This window comes from Carassius auratus, chromosome 48 (genome assembly GCF_003368295.1).
Source record: "Carassius auratus strain Wakin chromosome 48, ASM336829v1, whole genome shotgun sequence".
NCBI classification, from domain to species: domain Eukaryota; kingdom Metazoa; phylum Chordata; class Actinopteri; order Cypriniformes; family Cyprinidae; genus Carassius; species Carassius auratus.
In genome coordinates, this window is record NC_039290.1 from 10,286,487 (window position 1) to 10,314,046 (window position 27,560).

Here is a 27,560-nt window from a genome sequence, read left to right on the forward strand (position 1 = left end):
TTTAATTTTAATTCTTCTATTTTTTAATAGTCCACCCCCCCCCCACCACACACATCTTTGTTTAGTAATTTTTATTTTCTCACTTTTACTAAGATTTTTATTTTTAGTAATTTTTATTGCTTGAACTTATATTACAAGGCAACTTTTTTAATGTTCTTTTAAATATTAAACTTTTCATCTAATATTAATATTTGATTTAGAATACCATTTCTGCCATGAAAAAAAAATCTCATACTACTCCATTCCAAATTCAGCCCATGAATGGAAATTTTGCATGCTTCGTATAATGTACAAACTATATATACACTGCTACAATCATAAGAGAGTATATAGTAAAAAGTAGTATGCTTATAAGATATTCCAAAACCATAATCATTTTGAAAAATTAAAAAAAATATAGTCTGACACTTGACATTAACATGCACCGGACGGCCACAGACCCTGCAGAGAATGCAACCATAGTTTGCAGGTTCAAACCCCCAAAGATTGGCTTGTGATATTTCACCATTGTGCCCTTGAGTGGTCCACCTCAGGTAACTCCAGGGGGATCGTCCTTACAAAGTGAGCTGTAAGTCACTTCATATAAAACATCAGCGATTAAACCATCACAAGAGGTCCAGATGGTCGGCTTCTAGAGGTCAGAGCTGTCTGAGACCTCTTTAATGATGGATGAAGACAAGTCTTGTTTTTTAGGTCGCTGGTGTTCAGTAATTAAACAGCAGAAGCTACTTTAATCTACCAGTTAGCAATTCCATTCATCTTAACGGGGCTGTGTGTAGAATTCAGAAACACAACAGAAATATACAGCAGTGAGAAAGCAAGGGTTAAGAAAGCAAGAACGTAGAATAATATGAAGGTGTTTGCAACAGCTCTGCAATTCACGTGTCATGTTGATGCATGATGACACTGCTATAGTTTGTTTATAAAGTATATTTGAGACTATAGGCAAGTCACCTTTATTTGTATAGTGCTTTATACAATACTGATAGTGTAAAAGCAGCTTAACAGTGTCGAACAGGAAAGTAGAGTTAACCAATAATGCAAGAGGACAATAACAAAGAGTTTATAATCCATTTTCTATAGTACGGAATAACTCTTTACTAACTCTTTACTTTCTCTCAGATGAGTCCCTCACATAAAAATCAGGCTACAGACAACTTAGAAAGTCAGGGGAGATCTCTTTAAAGTTTCATTAGAAGCTGTTCACACACTGACATTAAAAAGTGATTAATACATGCAAATGCTTACACATACAGGTGTGTCAACTCAATTCCTGAGACTGAAGCCCTGCAGAGCTGAGCTCCAACACACAAACCACATGGTTTTCACATAAGCCTGAAGGACTAGTTGTGGTGGGACTGAGTTTGACACCCCTGCTTAAAGAGAAGCTTTAAACATCTACAATAATTTGTTGAAATGCTGTATGAGAGTTATTTTTTGCTATGTTCATAGGTGTAGTTAGCAGAAGAAGAGAGCAGTCTGCAGAAGTAAGTACTTCGGTCTGCTTTAATACTCCACATCTGCTGATAAAGAGGAAGCAACTAACTGAAAGAGAATGCCTTTTATTGCGACATCCTAGAGCGCTTTAACCACAGAGATCTGGCCACACATCTGGTGAATCACGGTCTCCTCAAACACACATTACTGCGCTTTTCAACAACAGAGTTACCAAACCCAGAAGAGCTCACACTAATAAAGACATTTTTCAGATATTTGGACATTTCTGCTAAGTGACTGGACAATTAAGACTGATTCAGAGCTGATTTATTTGCTCTTTTCTGTTTGTTTGTTGATATGGAGAGGAACTGGGGGAATAATAGACAGCATATTTTATTCAGAGCCAATGATAGTCTGCATCAACCAATCCAACAATGCTTTTCATGTGAGAAGGTGCATTATCTACTCATCTCATTTTAATAGCAGTGAAATCATGCAAATAATTTCATTTTATATTTGTTTTAAATAAAAGGAAGAAATTTTTGATATAAAATGCAAAATGTATTCTTCCGTCGCCCTCCTCCATAATCAACATTTAGCCTTTTAATTAAGCTTTACATGTGCTAACATAACTAAAACTATAATGGAAATAAAAACTGCATTGACATGCTAAAATAAAATAAAATAAAAATTTCAAAATGGAGAAAAAGAAAACATTCAAAATATGAATCAAAGCAATATTTAGAAATTTTACTTTTTTTCATTTAGTGACAAATAATGTTCATTTAGTTTAATGTGATGTACAGTAATAAAATAATTTAAAAAGTAATAAAAAAGTGTACTCATTTACAAAAACAAATAAAAATGTTAACCATTATTTTTTTTTAAATGGAATTTAAAAAAATAAAAACAAATTCAAAATATTGACCAAAACTTTAAAAAAAATTTTTTTTGTGTATGTATGTATGTAATTCTACGATAAATAAATAATCTAATATTATATATTTTTGGCCACAACAGGAAAAAAAATATTTATTTATTTTTTCTTTATTTTTTCTACATATCATTATTTTGAATGATGAAATAAATGGAAAATGGTGTAGTTTTGTCATCTACCAGCAGGGGCGCTATGCCAAAGTTAACTGCCTTGGTTTGCTGATATCTGATTGGCTGTCATTTCCTTGGAGGGCGTGCCTTTGGAGAAAAGGTGAGTGTTTGAAGTAATTGGGGGTTGTTTTAACCCTATAGCAGCTTTTATTTATTATCTAACAGTTAAGGCCTGTGGAGAGGTGTGTTAGCTCGTCGACCGGGAATGCTGTCATAGGATGATTTTCATATCACTCCCATATGATCTTTGCAGGCTCAAGTGTAGGCCAAGACTTCATGAGAACCTACTTAAAACACAAGCTGATCACCAGAGCAGTCACCACAATAACCTCCTGAGCTCATATCTTCATTATTCTCCTCCATATGAACGCAGATTAAACACAGTCATCACAACACAGTGAGCAGGAGGTTGTTTATAGATGCTTTCTTTGGTTCATTGGCTCATTTGAGAGCCTTTAGAGACAAATCTGTCTCTTAGAAGCTAAAAGCTGCTTTCTAAGGGTGCATCTCATTGAAATCTAATATTTTAAATTAGATTTTATTTTTATATATTTGTTTACTTTAAAGTTTTGTGTTTTTGTCAGTTTTATTAACGTGTCTACATAATATTTATTCATTTTTCTTTAGGCTTAGCTTGTTTACTTTCAGCTATGTTAATACTTTTAACAAAAATGAGAAAGCTTGCCTCGTGTTTTTATTTAATTTTTATTTTATTATTATTATTTTTTTCAAGTAACAAATATTTTGATTATGGTTTTAGTATTAGTATGTTGTATATATAATATTTTATGTTAATGTAATATTTCAGTAATAATAAAATCGTGCTAAAGTAGTCAATTGTTAATTGAACTAAACTTATTAAAATGACAAATATATGTTTTATTAACATTTATTATTATTATTATTATTATTATTATTATTATTATTATTATTTACAGAAGTTGCACATTGGATACTGGCATTGTCTTCTCTGTAAATATTAATAAATGTAATAAATGTGATGCTGAATTTGTGAATTTGGCCAAAAGAAGGTAATCTATAAATGCTAGAACATGCATTGTGTCATATTTTAAATTATATTATATACATTATATTAACATATGTTATTAACACAAAATAAAATTCAGTATGTTAAATTGTAATAATATTTCACAATACTACTGTTTTTATTATTTTTTTTAGTCAAAGAAAATGCAACCTTAATGTACAGAAGAGACTTCATTCAAAAACATAAAAAATCATACTGATCCCAAACATTTGATTGACAGTATATATAATAAATATCCACCAAACTCAGATCCATAGCTTATTCAATGTTGTTTTAATCCTGAAAATTCATACATCTACATAAGATGTTTCATCTCACACTCATCATCATCATCATCAGTTGTATGTTGTGCTGCTCATCTTGACCTCTAGATGTCGCCAGAGCGCACCTGGAGTTTCATCAGGTTACATCTTGTAAATCTGTTTCTCTTCTGAAAGATTAAAGTCAGCTGAGTCAAGTCCTTCAGAAGCCCATCGAGCAGATCAAGAGGGAATTGTGTCTCTTTCTGAGATGCAGCGAGACTGAGCTTGGTTTAGTCTGATTGCATGACTCACACTTGCAAGAACTGTGTGTGCAAATCCAGGTTGATGAAGCTCTCAAGACAATCAAAATATCCAGATAATTCCAGCCTGATGTTACAAAACATCTGTCCACTGGGTGGTCCAGTCGACTTGTGTGAATAGTGGGAAAATACGTGATAGAGAACAGGGTCAAAAAATCTGAAATGTGCATTGTTTTTTATTATTTTTATATATATATACTTTTCAGCAAGGATGCATTACATTGATCAAAGATGACAGTAAAGACATTTGTAATGATGCAAAATATTTATTTCAAATAAATGGTGTTCTTTTGAACTTTCCTGAAAAAAAAAAAATCACGGTTTCCACCAAAAAAAAAACTGTTAGCAACATTAATAATAATCAGAAATGTTTCTTGAGCGGCAAATCATCATATTAGAATGATTTCGGAAGATCACGTGACACTGACTGGAGTAATGATGCGGAAAATACAGTTTTATATGCATATGGACATACAGTATATACTTTAGACTTGTATACTGTTTTATTGTTTTACTCAAATAGACTTATTTCTGCGCAGAGCAAGAAATGCACTTATCAGCTACACAATCCCAGATGCATCTAACCTTACTCTAGTCTCATATTAGCATATCGTCAGTTTCCCACGGTAGCATGCATAGTAGCTAAATGAAGCATGCTTTCATCCATTTTCTAAATAATGTGTCTGTGAGGACCAAAATTTGATTCGGCATTGAAAGAAATGTGTTTGAAAGCCGTGACCCAGTTCTCACATCCAGGTTCACAACATCGAGAATATTACAGAAAGGTGAAGTCATGCGAATCAGTTAAGTATCAGTAAAAAACCTAAAGAGTAAGTTCGTCGAGCGCAGTGATGATGGAGCATGGAGCTTGCCTCCGTCTGCCTTTGTTGAAGTGTTCTGGTGTTTAAGTCTGGAGAAAAACTGCAGCTGAATGTTTAATGACCGCATGGATTCTGTTATTGGGAGAACTGACCTCGAGCTAAAACATGAGAGCCAGAGGAATGTCCCAAACAATTATCTGGCAATATTGAACACACACCAGAGAAGAAGAAAGGGAAAAAAAATCTATTGTGATTTGATTTCTCTTTGTTTGGATGTGTGAGTAATGAGACCGACTTTCTCCAGGACAAAAGCTGTGGTTCCCCGTTACGAAATCACACCAGGTGTCTGAAGTCGTGAAGGACCCTACAGAAAAGGGTGACTAAAGTTTCCAAGAAAACTGCATCCAGAAGTTTAATTTTCAGAGTTTTTTCTTGGAGGTTTAAGCATGCATGATGTCACACTTTTGATTATTAATTGTCCTCTGTAGAAAACCCTGAATCATTATGTTGTGCTTGAACAGGCCTGTCCTGACACGATCTTTCAGTACGTGAGATGCTGTGGACGAGGAGCTCGAAAGCAAATGCCTTCGGGATGCGAATCTGCGAGACGCAGCCCAGATATGTAACCGAGGATCAATTATGAGTTGCTCAACGTGTCTCGGCTGCACGTACTTTCAGGAGTTGAATGAGAGGGAATCGGTGAATTGCACGTGGCTCCCGGAGCGTCTGACCTCTGGTGCCCGACGGAAGCCGTTTCCATGGCAACCCCCGCTCTCCCGCCGCCCGTCCCGCTGCTGATTGTGAATTCCTGCAAGGTCAGAAAGAGAGAGACTCGTCTGTGCACTTGGTGAAGCAAAATGTGTTGCTGTTTTGTGCAGTGATTTAAAGGAATAGTTTACTCCCCCTCGGGCCATCCAAGATGCAGATGAGTTTGCTTCTTCATCAGATTTAGAGAAATGTAGCATTGCATCAGTGTCTCATCAATGGATGCTCTGCAGTGAATGGGTGCCGTCAGAATGAGAGTCTAAACAGCTGATAAAAACATCACAATAATCCACACCACTCCAGTCCAGCAGTGTTTATAAGAAACAAGTCCATCATTAAGACATATTTATTTTCAAACCATTACTTCTGACTTAAATATATGAGTCTATAATCCATAATGTTGCTTTCCCCAGTGAAAGTCATCTCGTCTGAATCAGGAGAGAAATGTATGCACAGATTAAACACCATTTACTACATAAATAAGACTTTTTCACTGGATTGCATTATTATATTATATTATTTCATCGATGTTAACTGATGGACTGGAGTGCTGTGGACTCTCATTCTGACGGCACCCATTCACTGCAGATGATTAAGTAGTGAACAAGTGATGCAAGGCTACATTTATCCAAATCCGATGAAGATATGAGCTCATCTACATTTTGGATGGCCCAAGGGTGAGTAAACTATCAGCAACTTTAAAACTATTCCAATAAAATGTAATTTATTTAACCATTAAAACTGAAGAAATAGATTGAGCTCCCCTTCTAAAACTATACATGAGATTTGCTTTTGTCTGCATCCAAATTTGAGCTTTTCAAGTTTGAAAACAACAGTAGCTATTATGGCATTCGAAACCTTAATGAAATAACTAAGTCATATTTAAAATAGCTATTGCATGATGTTGGAGAAAAGAGTGTTTTATGAACTCCCTAATGCATGAACAGACTCTCAGCATGATAACAATTGATGAATAACAGCCCTTTAGAAATAAACATATTAGATTAGACTCAACTTGATTGTCATTATGCAGAGTACAAGTACAGAGCTAATGAAATGCAGTTAGCATCTAACCAGAAGTGCAAGAATAAAGTGTTTTATATCAATAAAAGTGCAGAGTAAGTAAAGCTATGATATACAGAATGTACAGTGGAGTTGCTATATACAATATTGAGTATATACAGAATATAAATATGAATGCAATGTAGAGATTGTATGTACATTATGAACAGAGCAATGTAAGATTATATAGACATTATGAACAGCAGGAACGTGAGAACAGTGGTATAAATACAGTTGGGTGAGTGTGCAAAAATATTGTACAATGTAGCCTATTCTATTCAACATAACAGTAGTGCAATGATATTTTTTATAGAAATAGTTTACTGTGCTTGTACAGTAACAACTTTAGACAGTTTTATAGTAAAATATGCGTTTATTTCCACATTTAGTAATGCAGCCAAAAGCCTTTTTGCCGTTTTTAGTATAAGAAGTTTAGTTTTACACTTTCTTGTGTTGTTCCATTTAAATAATTAGCAAAAGCATTTCCCGCGTAATTAATGTGTTTGCGTTGATTATTTGTAGAACTTTTCATTTATTTTAAATTGACCAATAAAGATTAATTGACTATATACAATTGACCAAGGTCTCTCCTCCCCCTTCCTCTCTCTCTCTCTCTCTCTCTCTCCAGCAGGACTGAGGACCATGAGCTCGAGCGTGTTTCTCCTCCTGATCTCCGCGCGCACAGTCTCCGCTCAACCTAGAAATAAAACACACGCACTCTCTCTCGCTCTCCCTCTCTCTCTCTTTCTCATTCAACAGACGCTCCGTTTCCAGCTCCAGGAATAAAGCTTCACACACGTTTGGACTCTTTTGTCTCGCTTTGATTTGATGTGCCCCTCTCTGTGAAGGTTTAAGGAGTGTAATATGATGTTCATGTCTGGTTTGGGATTATTCAGCGTCGCTCTGATGCTCTTTGTCCAGCAGTCATCTGGCGCATCTGCCAGCAGAAACCAGCGAGGTAAGTTTCCCTTTCACCATGATGCTTTTTGGCTGAGGAATGATTTTGGGGAAAAATACGTAGCTATTTGATGATACGTGCTCCTCAAGAAAAACTTAAAGTATGAGTTTCCCCAAACTGCGCTGAAGTAGACTTAAACAGGATTTTTTAGCATCTTTGAACTGTTTATTCTGTGCATATGTTTATTATAAGGTGCTGAGAATTTCGTGATAGGTTTATTTTCGCATTGACTGCAATAATGATGCACCAAACTGTAAAACATACCACACTTTTACTACTCTTAGATGTTGACGAAACCAGCCCAGTTAACGTTAGTCTTTCTGTTACATTAGAGGCAGTACGTTTTTGCTTTTTGCACATGCATGGTGTCAAATGTTTTAGGGGAGGAATGCAGATATTTAGCATGCAAATAAGTGGCTCTAAAATGAAATTATTTAGAGTTCAGTCTCATTTAGTAAAGACCACATTCGACTTAAATGCTTTCCCCTAAGTATTAAGAACGTTTTAATATTCCAAAGAACCTATTTCCATTGTTATGAACATTTTGTGCAATGTAGATGTTCCATGGATGTTAAAGGTTCTTCATGGAATCACAGATGCCAGTAAAGGATAATTATTTTTAATAAATGTGTGTATAATAGATTATTCTTGAGTCAAGAGGGCAGGGTCTGGCTGCAACAAACTTCTAAAGCGAAGATAACTCTTAGTTATAATAATAAACAAATGACCACTAAGGGTTTTCTTAACCTGAGGGTTTGTAATCGTCAGCAGATCCCTCTCAAGCACCTGTAGAATAAAGATGTTTAGAGTTCGCAGGGTCGTGCACCACTGCTGTGATCTAGTACCCAACTGGTGCAGCTCTGGAATTATTACATTACATAATCTCTGACTGTTTCATTGAAATCATTTCATGATGGCATAAAATGCTGAACCAGATAACTTAGGCTGTCCAAATATGTTCCAAAACTACAACTCAAATTCCAGGCACTGTCCCCTGCCCATCTAAAAAATAAATAAATAGTGTGATATAGATTTACTTAACTATAACTTACATAAGAATTACATTATTGTGTATTAAATGTGTTTTCAAAAAACAGACAGCAATGTGATAGGCTTGTTTTGGGGCAGGTTAATAAAGTAAAGTAGTCAGTTACATCAACAACTCGCTGACAGAACTGAATATATCCTTAAAAATGTATTTATTTTAGATGGCATCAGTTCCGTGTAGAATCTTTAACATCCATTGAATCTTTCTATTGGAAAAGGGTTCTTAAGATTATTAAAATGTTCTTCACTATATATATATATATATATATATATATATATATAGACTTGATTGCAAATGATTGCACTATTTAAACTGAACTGAGATCGCATCACTGAATTCAATGATGAACTGCCTTTAACTGTTTTTTTTGCATTATTGACACTGTTTTCCTAATGAATGTTGTTCAGTTGCTTTATCGCAAACTTTTTTGTTTATAGTGCTATATAAATAAAGGTGACTTGACTTGACTTTATGGAACCATAGATGCCAAAGAAGAAACTTTTTAAAGATGGTTCTTTTCAGAACTGTTCATTGAAAGGTTCTTTGGGGAACCAACAATGGTTCTTCATAAAGGTTCCAAAAGAGGCTTTTAAAGTGATGCCATAGAAGAACCATTTTTGGTTCCCCAAAGAACCTTTCAATGAACAGTTATGAAAAGAACTATACAGAAGCTGTTGTGCAATGAAAAGCTTCCATGGATGATCAAACTTCTTGATGGAACCCTCAATGCCAATAAAGAACCTTTATTTTTAGGAGCATTCTATGGCATCGCTGTTTTTTAAAGTGATGGAATCCTTCCATTGCACTAAAGGTTAATTTAATGGAAAAATAATATATTAAAATGGTTCTTCTACTGCATTTTGAGAGTGTAGAACCAAGCCCAGCATCTATTGGGTGGAAGAGGCTGAAGGCAAGCTCTGAAACAAAGAGTTTTTAGTGTCTTTGGGGTCTCTAGAAGACCTTCAGAATGAAGACATATCGAGTCCAGAGCTCTAGATCCCACCTCGATTCCCCGTCACTCACTGACATACTCTCCATACAAACAAACATCAACAAATGGCAACTCTCGGGGTTCGGTCCATGCTGAACACATGTTGCTCAGCTCCATGTGGCCGAGAGCTGGAAACCAGTCTCATGGAGGTCATTTAAAGGTATTTAGCACTGTAAAGCGAAGTATTTGACATTCACCTGTGACTCTGAAAGCGTTCACTGAACCTCTGGGTATTTCGCAAGCTTTTGCATGAGATTGGGAGGAGTAGATGTTACGTTTGGTTTCATTTGGAGGTCACGGCTAATGGATTGTTATGTATGCATGATGCAGTGATGTCAGCGGTCACTCGTGCACGTCTGCTATGTGTGCATTTACGTTTGGTGATGCTCAAACGGTTTCCTTTTCCTGTTTCGCTGACAGGACGGCTGAGAGAAGGAGAGCAGGGCGGAGGGGGTCGGGGTTGTTTTGCATCTTGGGTGGTCTGTTTCCCATTGTGGGATAACTCAATATTTACATTTTGTAATTAGAACTACTTTCATGCTTTTATTTTCCACAACAAGGATTTGTGCACATCTTTTAGGGGAAGGTGGCAGCGTCAGACCTAATGACCTGCACCTGTTCATCACCGCGGGACGGGACGAGACGGGACGAGACGGGACGGGGCGGTCAGCGCTGGTTGTGCATGTGTGGTGTGGACAGGATTGTGATGGGGGTTTGGGGTGGTTTATGAAAGTTGTTCTGCTTTTTGAGTCTTGTGCTCCAGATCTGATGGCAGAGTTTGTGAGTTTGTGGTGATGCACTGAAAATTACAGAAGTTTCAAAGTACTTTCTTTGGCTATCTTTTTTTAGCTTTTTTCTTCTGCTCTGTCACCTTTATTTACTTTTAATATATTTTTTTTCTTCATTGGTTTCTTTCATTTTGGTACCTTTTTTCTCTTTAAGTTTGCTATTTCTTTTGCTTTTGTTCTGTTGTTCATTCTTTCTTGCTTGCTTTCAATTTCTTTTGCTCTTTCTTTCTTTTTCTTTTACTCTTGCATTTTTCTTTTTCTTTTGCTCGTTCTCAATTTCTTTTGCTTTCTGTCTTTCTTTCTTATGCTCTTTCTTTCCTTATGTTTTCTGCTCTTTCTTTCACTTTCACTGTCCTTTTTATTCTTCCGTTCTCACATTTTGTTTAAATTGTCTTTGTCATTCTTGTCTCTCATTTTTATTTGATAGCTCTGTTTGTTCTTTCTTTCTTAAATTGTTCGCTTGCTATTGCTCTTTCATTCTTCCATTCTTTTGCAGTCTTTTCCTTACTCCTCTTTCTGATGCTCTGTCACTCTTTCATTCACGCGTTTTTTTAATTTGCGTAATTAGTTAGCATTTGTTGCAGTATTTATGAATCTAAAATACTGTTCATTGTTAGTTCCTGGTATCTCTTAATGAATATTAATAGATGTAACTTTTTATTTTAATAATGGTCTAATAAATGTTGCAAAGATTAACTTAATTAATTCATGTCAACTAATGTAGTAAGATAATGTTAACAAATAGAGAGAAGTCCTTTCTCTTTCATTCAGTGTTTCTTTGTTTTCTTTCCATCTTAATTACTTAATTAGATTCTTTCTGTCTGGACGGGAGCGTTTTGTCTGTCAGATGCATCAGTAGCATATAAAACCGACAGTGAGTGATTAAAGTGTGCCGTTCATCAGGTCAGTGTTTATTATAGTGTCCTTCGTCATCGTCACCGTAATTACAGGTTAACAGCACCGTGGAATGATCATTATTCATTATGATGATCATAATCCCAAGTAAATGGGATAAAAAGGCTTTTAAAAACCCATGTGTAATGATGAATGACATGGCGAGAAAAAAACGAAAGCCCCTGATGTTCATGATGTGCAGAAGGAGAACGGCTGGGTTTTGCTTTTTGCTCTCCTGGCCCCGAGCTCCGGCGGTGAGGATGTGACATGCCACAGCGGTGTGTGTGTGTGTGTGTGTGTGTGTGTGTGTTGATGTAACCTCTAGCTTGTCTCCCCGTTCACCCCGAGGCAAAACCCCTGCCGGGCAGACCCTGCTGGACAGCTCCAGTGTGGGAAATACACATTTCCCTTGAATAGCAGTGGAGGCCTGCCGGGCAGGGGCTTGTTTGCTTTGTGTTGCCTTTCACTTTTGTGAGTCTGGAGCAGTGGCCTTGTCAGATAATCTCTCAGCGCTTCGATTTAGAGAATATCTGGAATAGAACAGCCTTGCAGGAAAGAAGAATTGTGATTGATATCTCTTTAATATCTATAATGCTGCTTGTAGGCTGTCATGAGATTAAATGGAGGCTTTAGTTTGAGGAGAAAGACCCCATATTCAGGGTATTTTAATGTCTCGGCTGTGCTCAAATTTGCTAAAATTGTCCCAAAACGAATAATGATCTGAGCATGCATTTCGACTTAAAATGAAAAAAAAAAAACTTTGAGACCTCAGTAGTATTGCAGATGTTTCTTCTAGACTCCCTTTATATGAAACGGAGGGGAAATGAAGACTCTTGAGTTTCATATTTATCAGATCTATGTTTCTCTTGAGGGGAAAAAGCCTTAACTCTGAAACTCTGAGGACATCTTATAATGTCTCAAACTGTGCTTTGATTTACCAAAATCTAAAATCAAATGTAATTTTATCATAAACTTTAAATGTTTATCGTCAAAATCTCTCAAAAACGGATTATCTGAGCATGCATTTAAATGGAAAAACACGGAGATCTCTAGAATATCTCAATTAGTTCTCCAAGACTAGTTCTCATGCTTCTCAGATGTTTCTCTTGAGGGGGAAAAGACCACACAATGAGATTTTTAGAGGACTTTTAATGTCTCAAACTGTGCTGATTTGCTCAAGACACCGAAATCTATAATCAAAAGGCATTTCAATATGAATTTAACATCAATTTCTCCCCAAAACAAATGATCTGAGCATGCATTTGGACAGAAAAAACAGAGATCTTGATAATATCTTAGCTGTTTCTTCTAGTCTCCCAATGTATTAACCCAAAGGAAAAATTAAGAAGTTTCATGCTTCTTAGTTGTTCCTCTTCAGGACAAAAGACCACAAATGTGTCATCTTAAGATTTTCAGAGGATATTTTAATGTTTCTATCCATGCTCATATTTTCCAAGACACCAAAATCTATAATCAAAATAATTTCAGTATGAACTTTACAAACTTATCATGAAATTCTCCCAATTGTCTCGAATTATGGCGTCCCGGACCCCGAAATCTGTAATCAGAACTGCAATCTCCAAACGTTAAGCATCCAATCAAAACATCAGAAAAGAATTTAGCGGAGCATCGAAGTGAAAAGATATTTAATATCTCAGTTTTCAATTGTCTTAAACTGTAATGAAATCATCTGCAAATGAAAACTCTTTCTGCTTCTCGAATTTTTCCTCCCGAGAAAAAGATCACAATATTTTATGTATAGCTGTTGTGTTGTACATTTGGTAAATTTCATTGCATTTATTTCATTTGTTTCCCCAGTCGTTTAAAGGTTTCTCATCTTGGTGCACGTCTTTCTCACAAATATCTTGCTTTCACTTCATTTAACCTACAAACCAGAAAATCTCTCACCAGTTTTCCTCTTTTATTTTGCTCCCAAAGAGGAGTGCGTATTTTTGAGGCTGGAGTTGAAGCATTTATAGTCAGCCACATGGAGAAATATTTTTACTGCTCATTCAGATTGAAAGGGATTCTGGGATTTGACGTCATGACATCCTGACATGGCATTAGGAAAGAAAAGGTTCCTGGTTTGATTCCCAGGGAACGCATGAAGTGAAACAAATCCATAATTAAGATGTTTTTAACAGTCCATAATATTCCTTTCCCCAGTGAAAAAAGTTGTCTCTTCTGAATCAAGCGAGAAATATGCACAGATTAAGCTAGTTAAATCTAGGTTTTTATCAGCTGTTTGGGCTCTCATTCTGACGGCACCCATTCACTTCACAGCATCCATTGATGAGACACTGCATTTCTCCAAACCTGATGAACAAACAAACTTATCTACATCTTAAATGGATGAATAATTTGCTAGCAAGTTTTCATTTTTGGGTGATTTATTCCATTAGGAAACCATACGAAGAAGAGCTAAGGGTTTACATCTCAAACTAAAAGACAGTTGGAGTAGAACAGCTTTTCTGTGTAATTAAATTTTTAGTGACTGGCTTTTTCCCCACTTTATCGCAGGCATGGTTAGGAGACAGAAGGAAAGCAAACATGCTTCAGCTAATTAGCGGGTTGTGCTGGAGGTATATACATGCCCTGTGTGCACTTTACGCTCTAACGTACAATTACTAAGCCAGAAGTGACACCCCTGGGTTTAGATCATTAGGAGTTTACACTGATGGTGCGGTCAGCTTCAGAGGAAGTGTGGAGACCACATCTGTAGGTGTTAGCGAGAGCGCGTGAATGCCTTCCTAGTTAAACGTGTGAATCAAGCGAGAAATATGCACAGATTAAGGAAATACATCTTAATTGAAGGCATTTATGGTGAAATCAGTGTTGAATCAATGCATTAAATGACCGCTATATGAATCTGTAAATTTTCAACAAAAATTGCCATGCTTTCCCAAATCTTCGCATGCATGTGTTAAATCCAGAGTGTCTTAGAGAGGAGTCTATTTTAAGCGTGTCAGAGTTGACATGAGGCATAGGTGAAGTCCTTATAAAGGTCATTTCTATTTATTTTAAGGAGCCAGTAAGATGAAAATTCTCAGCTTCCTATCACTGTTTATAAGTCCTGTACATTAGATTTAAATCCATCCAAGGTTAAAAAAAACATTGTCATTTTGTCAAAATATCATTTTAAAATTACCTCAATTCTCAGAGATCCCCAAACGGTTCACGCGAAGCTGTTCAAAAGATTCAGTTTCCTTAAACCCCACCTTTCGGTAGCATACTGTGTTCTGATTGGTCAACTAACATAACCAGTTTGGATTGGTTGTTCCGCACACACCTCCACACGGTAAACTATGCGTTAGCATCTGTTTGGGGTGAATTATGTCTTATTCCTCTCATTGCGAAGCAAACAGTAAAATAAAAAACTTGAATAGTCTCACTGCTTTTTCTTCTGTGTGGGTGTATTCAAGCCGCGCGCTTCAGTTTGAATCTGAATAGCACGTTCAGCGCGGGGGCGTGGTCACATTAGATATAGTGAAGGGAGACATGAAAAACAGACATTGTGTTGTTTTCATATGGATTACTTTATCACAGAATATCTGTTAGCAGAACTTGTTTAGTTTTAAAGTAGACATGTCAAGCTTTCTATAGATATCTCTCTCATATCTCTTCGTTGAGTATTCACAGAGTTACACTTCATTTTAATGACGTGTTTGTACATGAAGATCAGCGCAGACAGGCTGCAGACAGCACACATACTGATAAGACGCTCGGGAGAAAACAGACACATAACTTCATAATCATACTTCGCGTTGTGATTCGGAGATGCTCGTTGGTCTAAATAAAGTTGGTAATGAACCCTCTTTTATGGCCAAACGCTTTGAAAATCCCGCTGTAATCACCGAGATTAGAAAAGCAGTCATCAGTGAAATGTTGTGAACACAACAAAAGGGAAAAGGTCAGAGATCAGTTTCTCTCAAGACGGTAGGCAGAGATTATTATGCAAAGTGTTCCTAGTGACGTACATAGAGATGGGCAAAAGATTTGAAATCAATAACGACTCATTTCAGCGATTCAGAGTCGACTCCTTGCTTTAGAAGCCAATAACTTTATAAATCGTGTACTTTTTGGTTTAATTACTTTGCAAATTTTTTACACAGATGGACAGCTAAAATTGCAGAAGAGATTATGTATTTTGGTTAGCCAGAACCTAGAAACAATCATTATAGCATTTCCATTTCTATCGTCCTAAAATCAATGGATTTTTGCCTGAAATAATCGATGGTGAACACAAGCATATGCTATTTTCACATTTTATTTTTACGACATAAAATGCACCAGTAAAACCTTCTTAAAGTTTCACTTGTCTCGAAAACGACGTTAGCTAACAAGTGTCTGAATGTGTTAAAGCGGCACATTAAACATCATCCTGCCAAACAGGAAAACTCGATGCTTTCACAGTCTTGTTTGTTTATAATCACACTCTTGCAAACTCCTCCAACTCAAACTTTATAAGGGGAAATGTTTTTAAATAAAGACTGAAAGAGTTGTTGAACACTTAATCATGGTGACGTTAAAATGACTGTTCTGTAGTTGCATTTATAGTCTACTTTAGATTTTTACTCCTGCCAATTGTATTCAGGCTTTCATATCATGATGATTTTCTGCATTAATCCAAATAGCTATTTTATGCTTTCAAAGTGCTCAGTTTGAGAGGTTGTTAGCTTTCTTAACATGTATGACCTTAAAGAAAAACATTGTTTGAATAACTTTTGGGTCACCTGGACACTGTTCAGTAGTTTGGGGTATTTTCAGTGCATTTTTCCGCGTTTTAGTTGAAATGGCTTAATAAGGAAAATCTCAGATTTTTTGTTTCAGGTGAAGACCAACGCAATCTCATGGGTTTTTAAACCTCGTAAATAGTTGAAGTTTAAGTGATGCTGATGAGAGTGAATGGACCTGTGTTCATTTGAGTAATTGTCTTATTTGCTTAGTTCAAACTGCAATTCAAAAAACTCTTGAGGTCAGACTTTTCTGCTCACCAAGGTTGCATTTATTTGTTGAAATATACAGTAGAAACTGTAATATTGTGAAATATTTTTGCCATTTAAAGTAACTGCTTTCTATTTGAATATATTTTTAAATATAATTTATTCCTTTGATGCAAAGCTGAATTTTCAGCATCATTACTCCAGTCTTCAGATACACCTGATTCTTCAGAAATCTTTATATTATGCTGATTTGCCACTCATTTCTGAATACCAATGCTCTAAACCAATGTACTGCTTCGTATTTCTGTGGAAACCATGATGCATTTTATTTTCCAGGATTATTTGATGAATAAAAATTCAGAACGAATGCATTTATTTGAAATGGAACTCTTTTGTAACATTCTAAATGTTTTTAATGTAACTGTGTCTTTGCTGAATAAAAATGTATTTACTAAAAAAAAAAAAAATCAGACTGCAGACAATTAAACAGTGATTATTGGTGCACTATTCATTTACAAGGATGTCAGTAGATTGCAAGATATTTAAAATGACAATTTGAGTTTTGTGCAAAGTTTAGTCTCATAAAAATGTTAAAATATAATACAAAAACGAGCAAAACCCTGCAGGACCAATGAGTAGCATCCACCGTATCTGCATAATATATGCATATAATGCTGTTCAGTTCAAAGTAGCAGGTAGCAGAGATGTGGAAAATGTGTTTTGCTAGTCAAAATCTTTAAGCCGTGAACAGAATTAAGGCAGCGGTCACCTTGCGGTCTGATTGGCTTCATTATGCAGTGTACATAAACTCTCAGCTGGAACAAGTCACAACCATGAACGGATTTAAGTGAAAGTGACTGTGGATAAGATATCCAAGCTCATTCTCTTTAATTAGGCTTCTCTTGCCTCCACGGATGGCTGTGTCCTCAGACGACACGCAGGTAACAGCACTGTTTGCACAGAGGTGTTTGTGTTAATACCACACAAGCAGGGATTATTCACAGTGATGTCAGGCAGCTGTGTCAGACATGAGGAGAATCTATATTTAACAAGAATTTTGTTATTCCTTGAATGTCGGCGTTTCTGGAAGCGACTGCACAATGGCTTGTTGTATTCATTTGGATTCTGTTGTGGGTCTGCAGCACATTGTTCCCGCTCAAGGGGAATTAATTCTTTTCATGAGACTTCCTTCTATTTGTTGTGGTGCGTTTATCGATATCAGGACTCAGACGCCGAGGGCTGAGCAGCCGCAATGTCGGTATAAAAACCCTCTGACTCAGATTTTCCTTCGTGACGTTGAATTAATGCCATCTCCATTCCCAAGAAAAAGCAGAGCATGCACGCAAAGGACAGAAGTTATTCGTTTTTATTTCATTTATAGCTAATAGTGTTTTTTTTTTTTTTGTAGTATAACACTATGCAACCTTTTATTGAATGAAGGAATGTTGCCAGTTGATTTGTTGATCATCTTCGGTAAGAAATGTGACCCTGGAGTACAAAAGCAGTCTTAAATCGCTGAGTAATATAGCCAAAAAAAAAACAATGCATGGGTCAAAATTATTGATTTTTGTTTTATGCCAAAAATCATAAGGATATTAAGTGAAGATCGTGTTCAATGAAGATATTTTTTAAATTTCCTACTGTAAATATATCAAAATTGAATTTTTGATTAGTAACATGCATTGCTAAGAATTCATTTGGACAACTTTAAAGGTGATTTTCTCAGTATTTAGATTCTATTGCACTCTCAGATTCCAGATCTTTAAATAGCTGTATCTCGGGCAAATATTGTCCAACCCTAATAACTAACTTTCAGGGAAAATATTGTTAAATAAAGGCTGGAAGGGTTCGAAGTTTAACAGAGGTGATGTAGTCATGTGACTCTGTTATAGCTTGTTTATAGTCTATGTTTAGCTTTTTACTTCTGGCGATACTGTAAGTCACAATCTTCATCTTCCTCTCTTTTTCACCTCGTTTGTTCTGTACAAGCAAAAGAGCATGTTTATTTATAGAGTCATAATATAAACAGCATGCCTCAGATTACATCTACAATATTGCTCTTCTGGGATTCAAAAGTCCTCTCTTTTTCAAGTGTATCCACTTTTTTTGGCCAGATGGAGCTGAAAACTAAGACCTTTGGAAAGATATTCATTGATGGCCTGTTGATGATGCAAAGCATTTTGGGAAGGCAAGGGGGGCTTATTGATATACAGGTGATGGTTAAAGCTAAAACTATCCTACTTTAGTCTGTAGAAGCTTGTGTCTCAGGTGCAATAGTTATCAGTCTTTCTTAACTAATTCTGTAAGTTAGTTTACCTAGCAGACATTAAGTTTGTATAATATTAAAAAGTACAAATAATCTTTGGTGGAGTCAAAATTCAACTGCTATTATTTTTTAGATATATTAGTAATCAACACATAAATATACAAACATTTAAATAACACAACAATCTCTTTTGTATCAAATCTATAATGAGATGGTCCAAATTATGTTTCTATGCCAATTCGTTTTTGAAATAAATATTTAAACGATGACGTGGTTTGTAACGACAGATGTATTCAAACAAGTAAGAAAGGAGACATGACTAATCTATTTAGTAAAAAGATTATAATGGATATGTGATGTAATGCTTATATATTTATCAAAATGCTACTATAGTATATTTTCTATTTATTTATTGACCATTTATATTTTATGTGAAGAACAGACAGGAAGTGATGCGTGAGGATCACACACCTCTGACCTCATTTTGACAAGGTGTTTGTTTGGATCATTGATTACGTCATCAAAACCATTATATATTGACTAAATGCATGTCTTATTAGTTCATTGTGTCGTCAGGGTAATGCAGATAACGAACACAAAACAGCACAATGCAGACAATGTTGTTGTAAGACAGCAAGATGGATGTGTGTTTGTGTGTGTATCGCAGCGAGTGTGTGTTTGTGTGAGTCTGTTTACTGACTGCATGTGTTTACATTCCGGAGAGCCGGTCCAAGCTTCAGAGACTGCAGTAAATGAATGAAAGCAAATACTTCATTCTGCTCGGTAATGGAAAAACACTCCATGAATTCAGCTGTCTGCCAGCTCGCACCAAGATGGCACGATGTTCCCCGACGCCATAAGAGGAGATCCTGGGAAACACTGGGAAACTCTTCCTAATCCAGTTTAATGTCTCCTGTGTTCTGACTCCATAGGCGGCGTTTTAAGGCATCATTACAGCTAACAGTGAACATTCTCAAAACGTTGTGAAAATGTTTTCTCAAAGATATGTACATTGACTACACAATATTAAAGAATAGCAGAGTCCACACTAAAACTATAACGATAAAGGCACAGAGAAATTATATCGTCTGAATCATTTTCATAATTTTTTCCATCTGATGAACAGTACAAACATTGACAGCCAATCAGAATCCATCCTGCTATAACGAGCTCGAGAATTTAAAGTGGCAGATGCACGTGCGCTTATAAACAGACGATATCGTCCGCTGGAGTGAACACTAATATCGTTATCGTTCTTGGTGTGTACAGGGCTTTATGGATTGCTAATGGAACATTTATTCCTAAAACATTTTAGTTGGACATTCGTCTGATGTTTTTTAAACGTTACTACTTGTTTCGGAATGTTCAGAGAACATTCAAAAGTAACATGATGAAATGGAATGTTCGCAAAACGAAGGACAGACATTTTTAAAACAAATGTTTTAAAAAAGTTTCTCGTAGATGAGCCCATTAAAAAAAGCAACAATCCAAGATGGCAGATGAAGTACAGTAAGTGAAATTTGCAGTTGTTCATGTAGGCATTTTATTGTCCGATGGACCATTTATTCACATATTGGAGGACAATATGTCTTTTTTGCATGTCTTATTGTGTATGATCCAAACAATTCCTGATGCGCAAATCAAGTGCAGAATATTTTCACATTGCAGATGCTCAGGAATATGAAATCTCTGAAAGTTCTGATACCCGTTGATACACGTTGATTCATACTCTCATACCTCTCAGTTCTTTCAGGTCAAAGAAAGTCGCGTGACTCTTTTCCAGCCAAACGTTTGCACTCTGTGATCCGCTCAGTTTGTCTGGATGCAGTGCTTCACCTGTGATGGGAACTTTCACACATGGACTCTTTTCTTGTCTGGGTTTTGGCATTGCTCGTCGTTGTCTGTCGGATGAGCCTCAAGGGCCATGAGATAGCGATCTGTGTTTTTGTCAAAGATAAGAGTTCTTCAGACACTCGGAGACTGTCAAAGGAAAGACAGACTTTTGTTGCCTGAGGACGCATTAGACATCAAAGATATGATGGAGCGATACATCCTGCCAGTTTATGTTATTAGTATGATGCTACGGCTTATAAATGAACTGAAGAGACCACAGAAAATGTGTGATAGAACAATGCATGCAACTGTACAATACAAAAATATAGACATTTTATTTAAATTGCTACGGCTTATTAATATACATTGTTGTTTGTTTATGCATCTTGTGCATTTTATTTTATAAGTGCATCTTGGACTTTAATGCATAACCTAAATAGCGCTGCAATGCAGCATGCAAACTATGCAAATTTTAAAAGTGACTATTTTAGCGAATAATTACATGCTAATTATTTAATGCATCCATTTGAATCAATTGTTGGGTCTGTTTGGATGGTACTTTAGAAAGCAGCTGCCAATGTAGGCAGTTTTTAAATAGGATAAATGAATAAATTTAGTGTTGATTATGAAAATTAATTGGGTTAATGAGTTGTATACATTAGTCTTTTAAACATACATTTGTTCTAGAATGGTGGTAAACAAATTTACATTATTAAAAAATTAGGCAGTTTATTTAATTGAGTTTGTTAACTTCTAATCATCATGTAATTTTAATATATATTTATGCATCTAAGACTTTAATGCATAGCATAAATTCTTCTGCAATGTTTCTGAAAACGATGGTGATATTAACCAAAATGTGGCCTTATGAATATCTCAGTGCTTCAGTTTGCAGTAAAGGAAAGGTCAAATTGGTGTAAAAATTCAATGGCACTTGAATGGCCTTCAGAATCAAGGAACAACTGCTCAACAACAAGACATCACCTTCATTAACTCTCTGATAACTTCAGCTGTCCTTGAAGCTGTTGCAGTTACTTTTTAAGAAAAACATCAACAGTTACAACAATTCATGAAATTGAAAATCTACACTTAGATGATTTTGCAAGTCATTTTTGAGACCCTCACAATACATGTTTGGACTATATCAAAAAGTTGACTTCTTCAAGACCACCTGAAATTAAAATTGGTGGTAATTTTCCCTTAGGGGTCATTTATATGCTAGGGCACTCCTAAAAATTCAACTTTTAGGAAATATGCATAGATAAAATTGATGATACATCTTGTTCACTGGACCTGGACTGAATATCAATAGCAAGTACAGTTTTTTTTTTCCCAACAGATTTTAATGCAGAATAAATACAGTTAATGAAAACTAAACCATAGAATCATTAATAAAACAGAAATAAAAATATTTTATTTCTGCTAGATACATTTAGTTAACTTGATGTAAAAGAAAAACACAAACTTGAAATGCAATAAAAATATAAACTGTACACATGATTTAAAAAAGTAACAATGACAAAATGCAACAAAATTACTAAAACTTTAAAATGAAAGCTAAAAATATACAAGAAAAAACTAATGCAAAATATTAATTAAAGCTAACTAACTACTTGACTACTAACTACTAACTACTTGAAATAAAATAAATATAAAATTAGGTAAAATAAATGTTTTAATTAAAGTCTATATTCCTTATTTTCATTTAGTTTAATGATGTACGATATGACAAAAAAACACCTTAAACTTGAAATGCAATAAAAATATAAACTGTAAACATGATTTAAAGGGGGGTGAAATGCCATTTCATGCAAACTGAGTTTTTTTCACTGTTAAAGAGTTGGATTCCCATGCTAAACATGGACAAAGATTAAGTTGTACGTTTGAAGGAGTATTTTTGTTCCCAAAATACTCCTTCCGGTTTGTCACAAGTTTCGGAAAGTTTTTTTCGAGTATGGCTCTGTGTGACATTAGAAAGAGCGGAATTTCCTTATATGGGTCCTGAGGCACTTCTGCCGGAAGAGCGCACGCTCCTGTATAGCAGAGCACTGAGAGCACAACAGACTTCACTGATCAGAGCGAGATTGCACAGATTACCAAAAGAGAAACAGCATTAAGGGACCAGTGGATGGATTTTATTTTTACAGAGCATCAACGGAGTTGTGCAAGTGTTTGTGTTTGTTCCCTGCATTTCGAAAATGCTTGTTTTACAAACAAGGCCCAGTTTGACGACGGATTTGCACATCGTTTATTTCTTAAGGATGATGCAGTCCCAACGAAAAAGGGTCACGATCGTGTGTTGGAACCGCAGGCGGTGAGTAAAACTGCTTAAAATATCTCTGCCTCCTTGTTAGTGCGTCCCCTCCCTTGCCGGAGACCCGGGTTCGAGCCCCGCTCGGAGCGAGTCGTTGCTGCTTCTGCTTTCGCTCAGTTTCAGCCTCTGGATCTGATTCTGGATCATAAATAAACGGCTGAATCTGACTGTAAGCCATGGTTTGTTTTGGATGATGGTTTTTTCCTCACGGTAATGTCACAGCTTCCAAACGCTCTCAACGCAAAAGCCTACTGGCGCTCGTGATTCTTTAGCTCCGCCCACACGTCACGCCTCCAGCCGCTCGTGTTTTTCCGGGAAAAATCGGTACAGACTATCTTTCTCTTATGAATATAATAAAACTAAATACTTTTTGGAGTTATGAAGGATGCAGAACTACTCTATAGGTACTCAAAATTAACAGGAGATTGAGTGAAAACGAGCATTTCACCCCCCCTTTAAAAAAGTAAAAATGACAAAATTTAACAAAATTACTAAAACTTGAAAATAAAAACAGAATATATAAAAATAAAAAATTATGCAAAATATTAATGATACTAAAACAACACTATTTAACAATTAAAACAAAGACTTTAAAATTTCACATTTTATTCAGTGTTCCTTGGTGTTTCTTTGTAATACATGAAATCCAGTAGCAGTTAAAAAGTGAAAATTGTTTTCAAAGTAGAAAACAAGTTAAAACTAATTGAGGTCCGTCTGGAACGGTCTGAGTTGTTCTAATCCTGGCCATTGGCACTGGGTGCAGTTTTATGAGGTGCTGAAAAGACGACAACCTTTAGCTTGTCTTCTGCTAGCCCTGAATCGCCACCTGACTGACTCATCTGTCAGCAGACTGTTTTCATTCTGACAACGTTTGTCTGAGAGCAAACCTTGATTACAACCCGCACTGGAGCTTTACCTGCCGGTGATTGAAGGTTATGAACCGTCATGTCAGCATCATGTCATTTGTGCATGCATGCAGTGCAACATTTTCTCCGTGCGTGTGATTTTTTTGCAGCAGTTTCCTTCTGGCTGGTTTGGTTTTGTCTACTTTGTCTGTCTAGACTAGTCTTAGACGACTAAACAAATCGTGTGGGCAAATTTTGGGTAATTCGGCATGATCTAACTGTATTGTCTCTACGTGAGTGCAACCTCTTTGGGTTACTGTTGCAAACTCAGACAGGCTTTGTTAAACATCTCAAAGGATTGGACTGGAAATTGATCGGATTTTCATTTTTATCTTCCATTTTCTTTTCTCATTTGAAAATGTTTACAACTACAGTATATCTGATGCAGACTGAGAGAAATGTTTGTGATATTTACTAGCAATCTATCTTTTTATATATATTTAAAAAAAATTATATTTAGCTATTTATGTTTAAATATGTTACTAGATTTAAAATATTATACGATTTATTACATTGTAAACATACTCCAATGATCCTTTTTAATTTTATAGCTAACATTTTTTTTTCAGTGCATGACACATTTTTGCAGATAAATTAAGTGAGTTTCAGAAAATATGCAAACAGTTGCTAACATAGGATTTGTGTGTTGTTTTTAAATGGATAGTTTATTTTGACAAAACTTTCAGGTAAAAAAAAAAAAAAAACACTGTAATTTTAAGGACTTAAAAGAACAAACATTTAAAACAAAAATATTTTCACTTGTCATCCACAGAGCAAAGAAACTCTACTCTGTACTGAAACAAAATACATCATGACAGAATTGGGTGAACTGTCCCTTTAAGATGGGGCTTAAAGGTATAGTTCACCCAAAATTAAAATTGTCACAATTTACTCATCCTCAAGTTGTTTCAAACCAGTATGAGTTTCTTTCTTCTGTTGAACATAAAAGAAGATATTTTGAAGAATGCTGAACTGAACAGTTGACGGTAGCCATCGACTTCCTTAGTATGGAAAACAATGCTATGGAAGTCAATGGCTACCAGCAACACTTTGATTGCCAAAATTCTTCAAAATATTATCTTTTGAAGAAATAAACTCTTCCAAGTTTACAACAGCTTGAGAACAATGGACAGTGTACTGTCCCTTTAAGCAAAGGGTCAACTTCACTCTAGTTCGGGCAGTTCATAAACTCTGAGCTTTAAGTGACCATTGTTGTTGTTTTAAGACAGCCACCATCAATCAGCACTTACAGTAGCGCTCACTAAGGACCCCGGGCACAAATAGAAACAGGCGATATTTATTTTACGAGCTGTTCGGAGGACAAACACTGGGCTCCTTCATTAGTTGTAAGGGATCTGGGAAGAGACGGCAGGGGTAGGATGCTAAATTCTGCTCTAATGTTGATGTCTGCATTTCATCAACACCCGTTTTCTTTCATCCCGTCAGTGCGTCGCCTAATAGTCCATGAGATGAAGACTGTGTGCTGGCTTTGCATGTGACGGCCTGCCAGCTCTCACAACCAACACCTCTACTCTCTCACTCTCTCAGAAGCAATTAAACATCGCTAGGCCGCATGCTAACGGATGTTTGGCCAGAAACGAGAGGTTGTCTCGCTGTTACTGTTTATATGGCTTTCCACCAGCGTGTCAGATTGCCTGCCAAACTTGTGAGGGCAGCTTTAGACCCACTTGCTGGAATAATATTGATTTAGTTGGTGGAACTACCTGAGAGTGAGTGTAAAGTGGTTAGGATACTTTTGGATTTTGCTCTTCAAGATTTGGATTGCTTCTTCTGAATACATTACTGCATACATTAGTAAAGTATTACTGGCAGTTTTTATTAAGATTTGTCGAACAGGTTCATTGGTTTTGCTGCAATGTCTCCAGCCCAAAGCACCCTATATATAGTTATATTCTTTGTTTTGATTTATTTTCTTAATTTTTAAATATATATGTTTTAATTTAATATTTTTTTTTATATTTATATTTATTTTGTCATTTTAAATTGTTTAAAATATGACCCTGTAGCACAAAACCAGTCATAAGTAGCACAGATATATTTGTAGCAAAGCCAAGAATACATTGTATGGGTCAAAATTATTTATTTTTCTTTTATGCCAAAAATTATTAAATCATTAGGATATTAAGTGAAGATCATGTTCCATGAAGATATTTTGTAAATTTCCTACTGTAAATAAATCAAAACCAAATTTTTGACCAGTAATATGAATTACTAAGAACTTCATTTGGACAACTTTAAAGGCAATTTTCTCAATATTTAGATTTTTTTGCACCCTCAGATTTTTCAAAAAGTTGTATCTCAGCCAAATATTGTCCTTGTCCTATGAATCTCTATTTAAAAAATGTTTTACTCTGATGACTGGTTTTGAGGTCCAGGGTCACAAATGTAATTATTTATTTGTTGTTGTATTATACTTTATTTTGTTATTTTAAGACTTTTATTTTATTAGTTAGATTTTTATCATATTTTAATATTGTATTATATTATTTATATTATACAATTATATATATATATATATATATATATATATATATATATATATATATATATATATATATATAAATTATTTTTAAATTATAATTCTTGCTTACTGAAAATTTTATTTTTGTAAACAGAAAATATATTATTAATTATTCATAAAGTTTTGCATGTAAGATATGTACTGTCTGCATTAATCTTTCCTCCCTTCTGAGATTATTTTTGTCCAGGTTGAGTTGTTTTAGGAGTAAAGAGGGTCCTGAATAAACACTGATGGTCTTACTGCAAGCAAATATTGTCCTGTGTTTGAACTACACACCTTCAACGTGCTGACCAAACCTCCGTTTGTCCACTCGACTAAATATACTGAGCAGTGCTGACCCGATCATTAATCAGTGAGGAAACACTCCTCTCATGTCTGAGCCAGATGAGCACAACATCCAGAAAAAAAATTACAAAACCACACTTTGAAGAAATGCTTAAAAATTCATGGCGTCAAGGTCTGGCTCGGTTGCATGACCTTGTTGCCCTCACTGGTAGATGCCGTTACTACACTTATACCATTTTCCATTCACAAACATTAATCTGATAAATTTGTATGAGAAGGAGATATAATGCTGGAGATCAAGAAAAGTCTTTAATAAGATGAATCAAAACTTCCAGGAACACTTGCCAACTTAACATAAACAAGGAGAAAAACAGACTAAGGGAACTGATGAGATAATTAATCAAACACAAGTGAACAGAATGACAATTAGGAGACAAAGTAAAACTAGGTCACAGGGGAACAGGAGAACTTAAAACTCAATGATAACAGGACATAAACTACACATAAACCTAACCTACACCCCCCCCCCCCTCCTGAAAGGCCTGTCCCACGTAATAGCAGCCCCTACTGGGGAATGAGAGCAGGGGTCCTGGAGGCTGGTCCCGGACTGACACAGGGCTGAGACGATCCAGGGCAGATCAGTGAGTTCAGGTTTCAATGGTGTAGCTGGTAGTTCAGGAGACCATGGTGGATCAGGAGACTCAGGGGGCCAAGGCAGAATTAGGAGACTCAGGGGACCATGGTGGATCAGGAGACTCAGGGGGCCAAGGCAGAATTAGGAGACTCAGGGGACCATGGTGGATCAGGAGACTCAGGGGACCATGGTGGATCAGGAGACTCAGGAGGCCATGACGGATCAGGAGACTCAGGGGACCATGGCGAATTAGGAGACTCAGGGGACCATGGTGGATCAGGAGGCTCAGGGGTCCATGGCGGATCAGGAGACTCAGAGGGCCATCGCGGATCAGGAGACTCAGGGGGCCATCGCGGA

The 27,560-nt window shown here is 36.0% G+C and overlaps 1 protein-coding gene across 3 annotated transcripts in view; it reads left to right on the forward strand.

Moving 5' to 3' along the window:
* Window positions 1–7,436: 7,436 nt before the first annotated feature.
* LOC113065831 (signal peptide, CUB and EGF-like domain-containing protein 3) overlaps window positions 7,437–27,560 on the forward strand; it is an 87,870-nt gene continuing 67,746 nt past the window's right edge. For all 3 annotated transcript variants that reach the window (XM_026237366.1, XM_026237368.1, XM_026237367.1), the window contains exon 1: window positions 7,437–7,760. In XM_026237366.1, coding sequence (XP_026093151.1) covers window positions 7,667–7,760 — 94 coding nt within the window. In that variant the 5' untranslated portion in view covers window positions 7,437–7,666. The remainder of the gene's footprint in view (window positions 7,761–27,560) is intronic.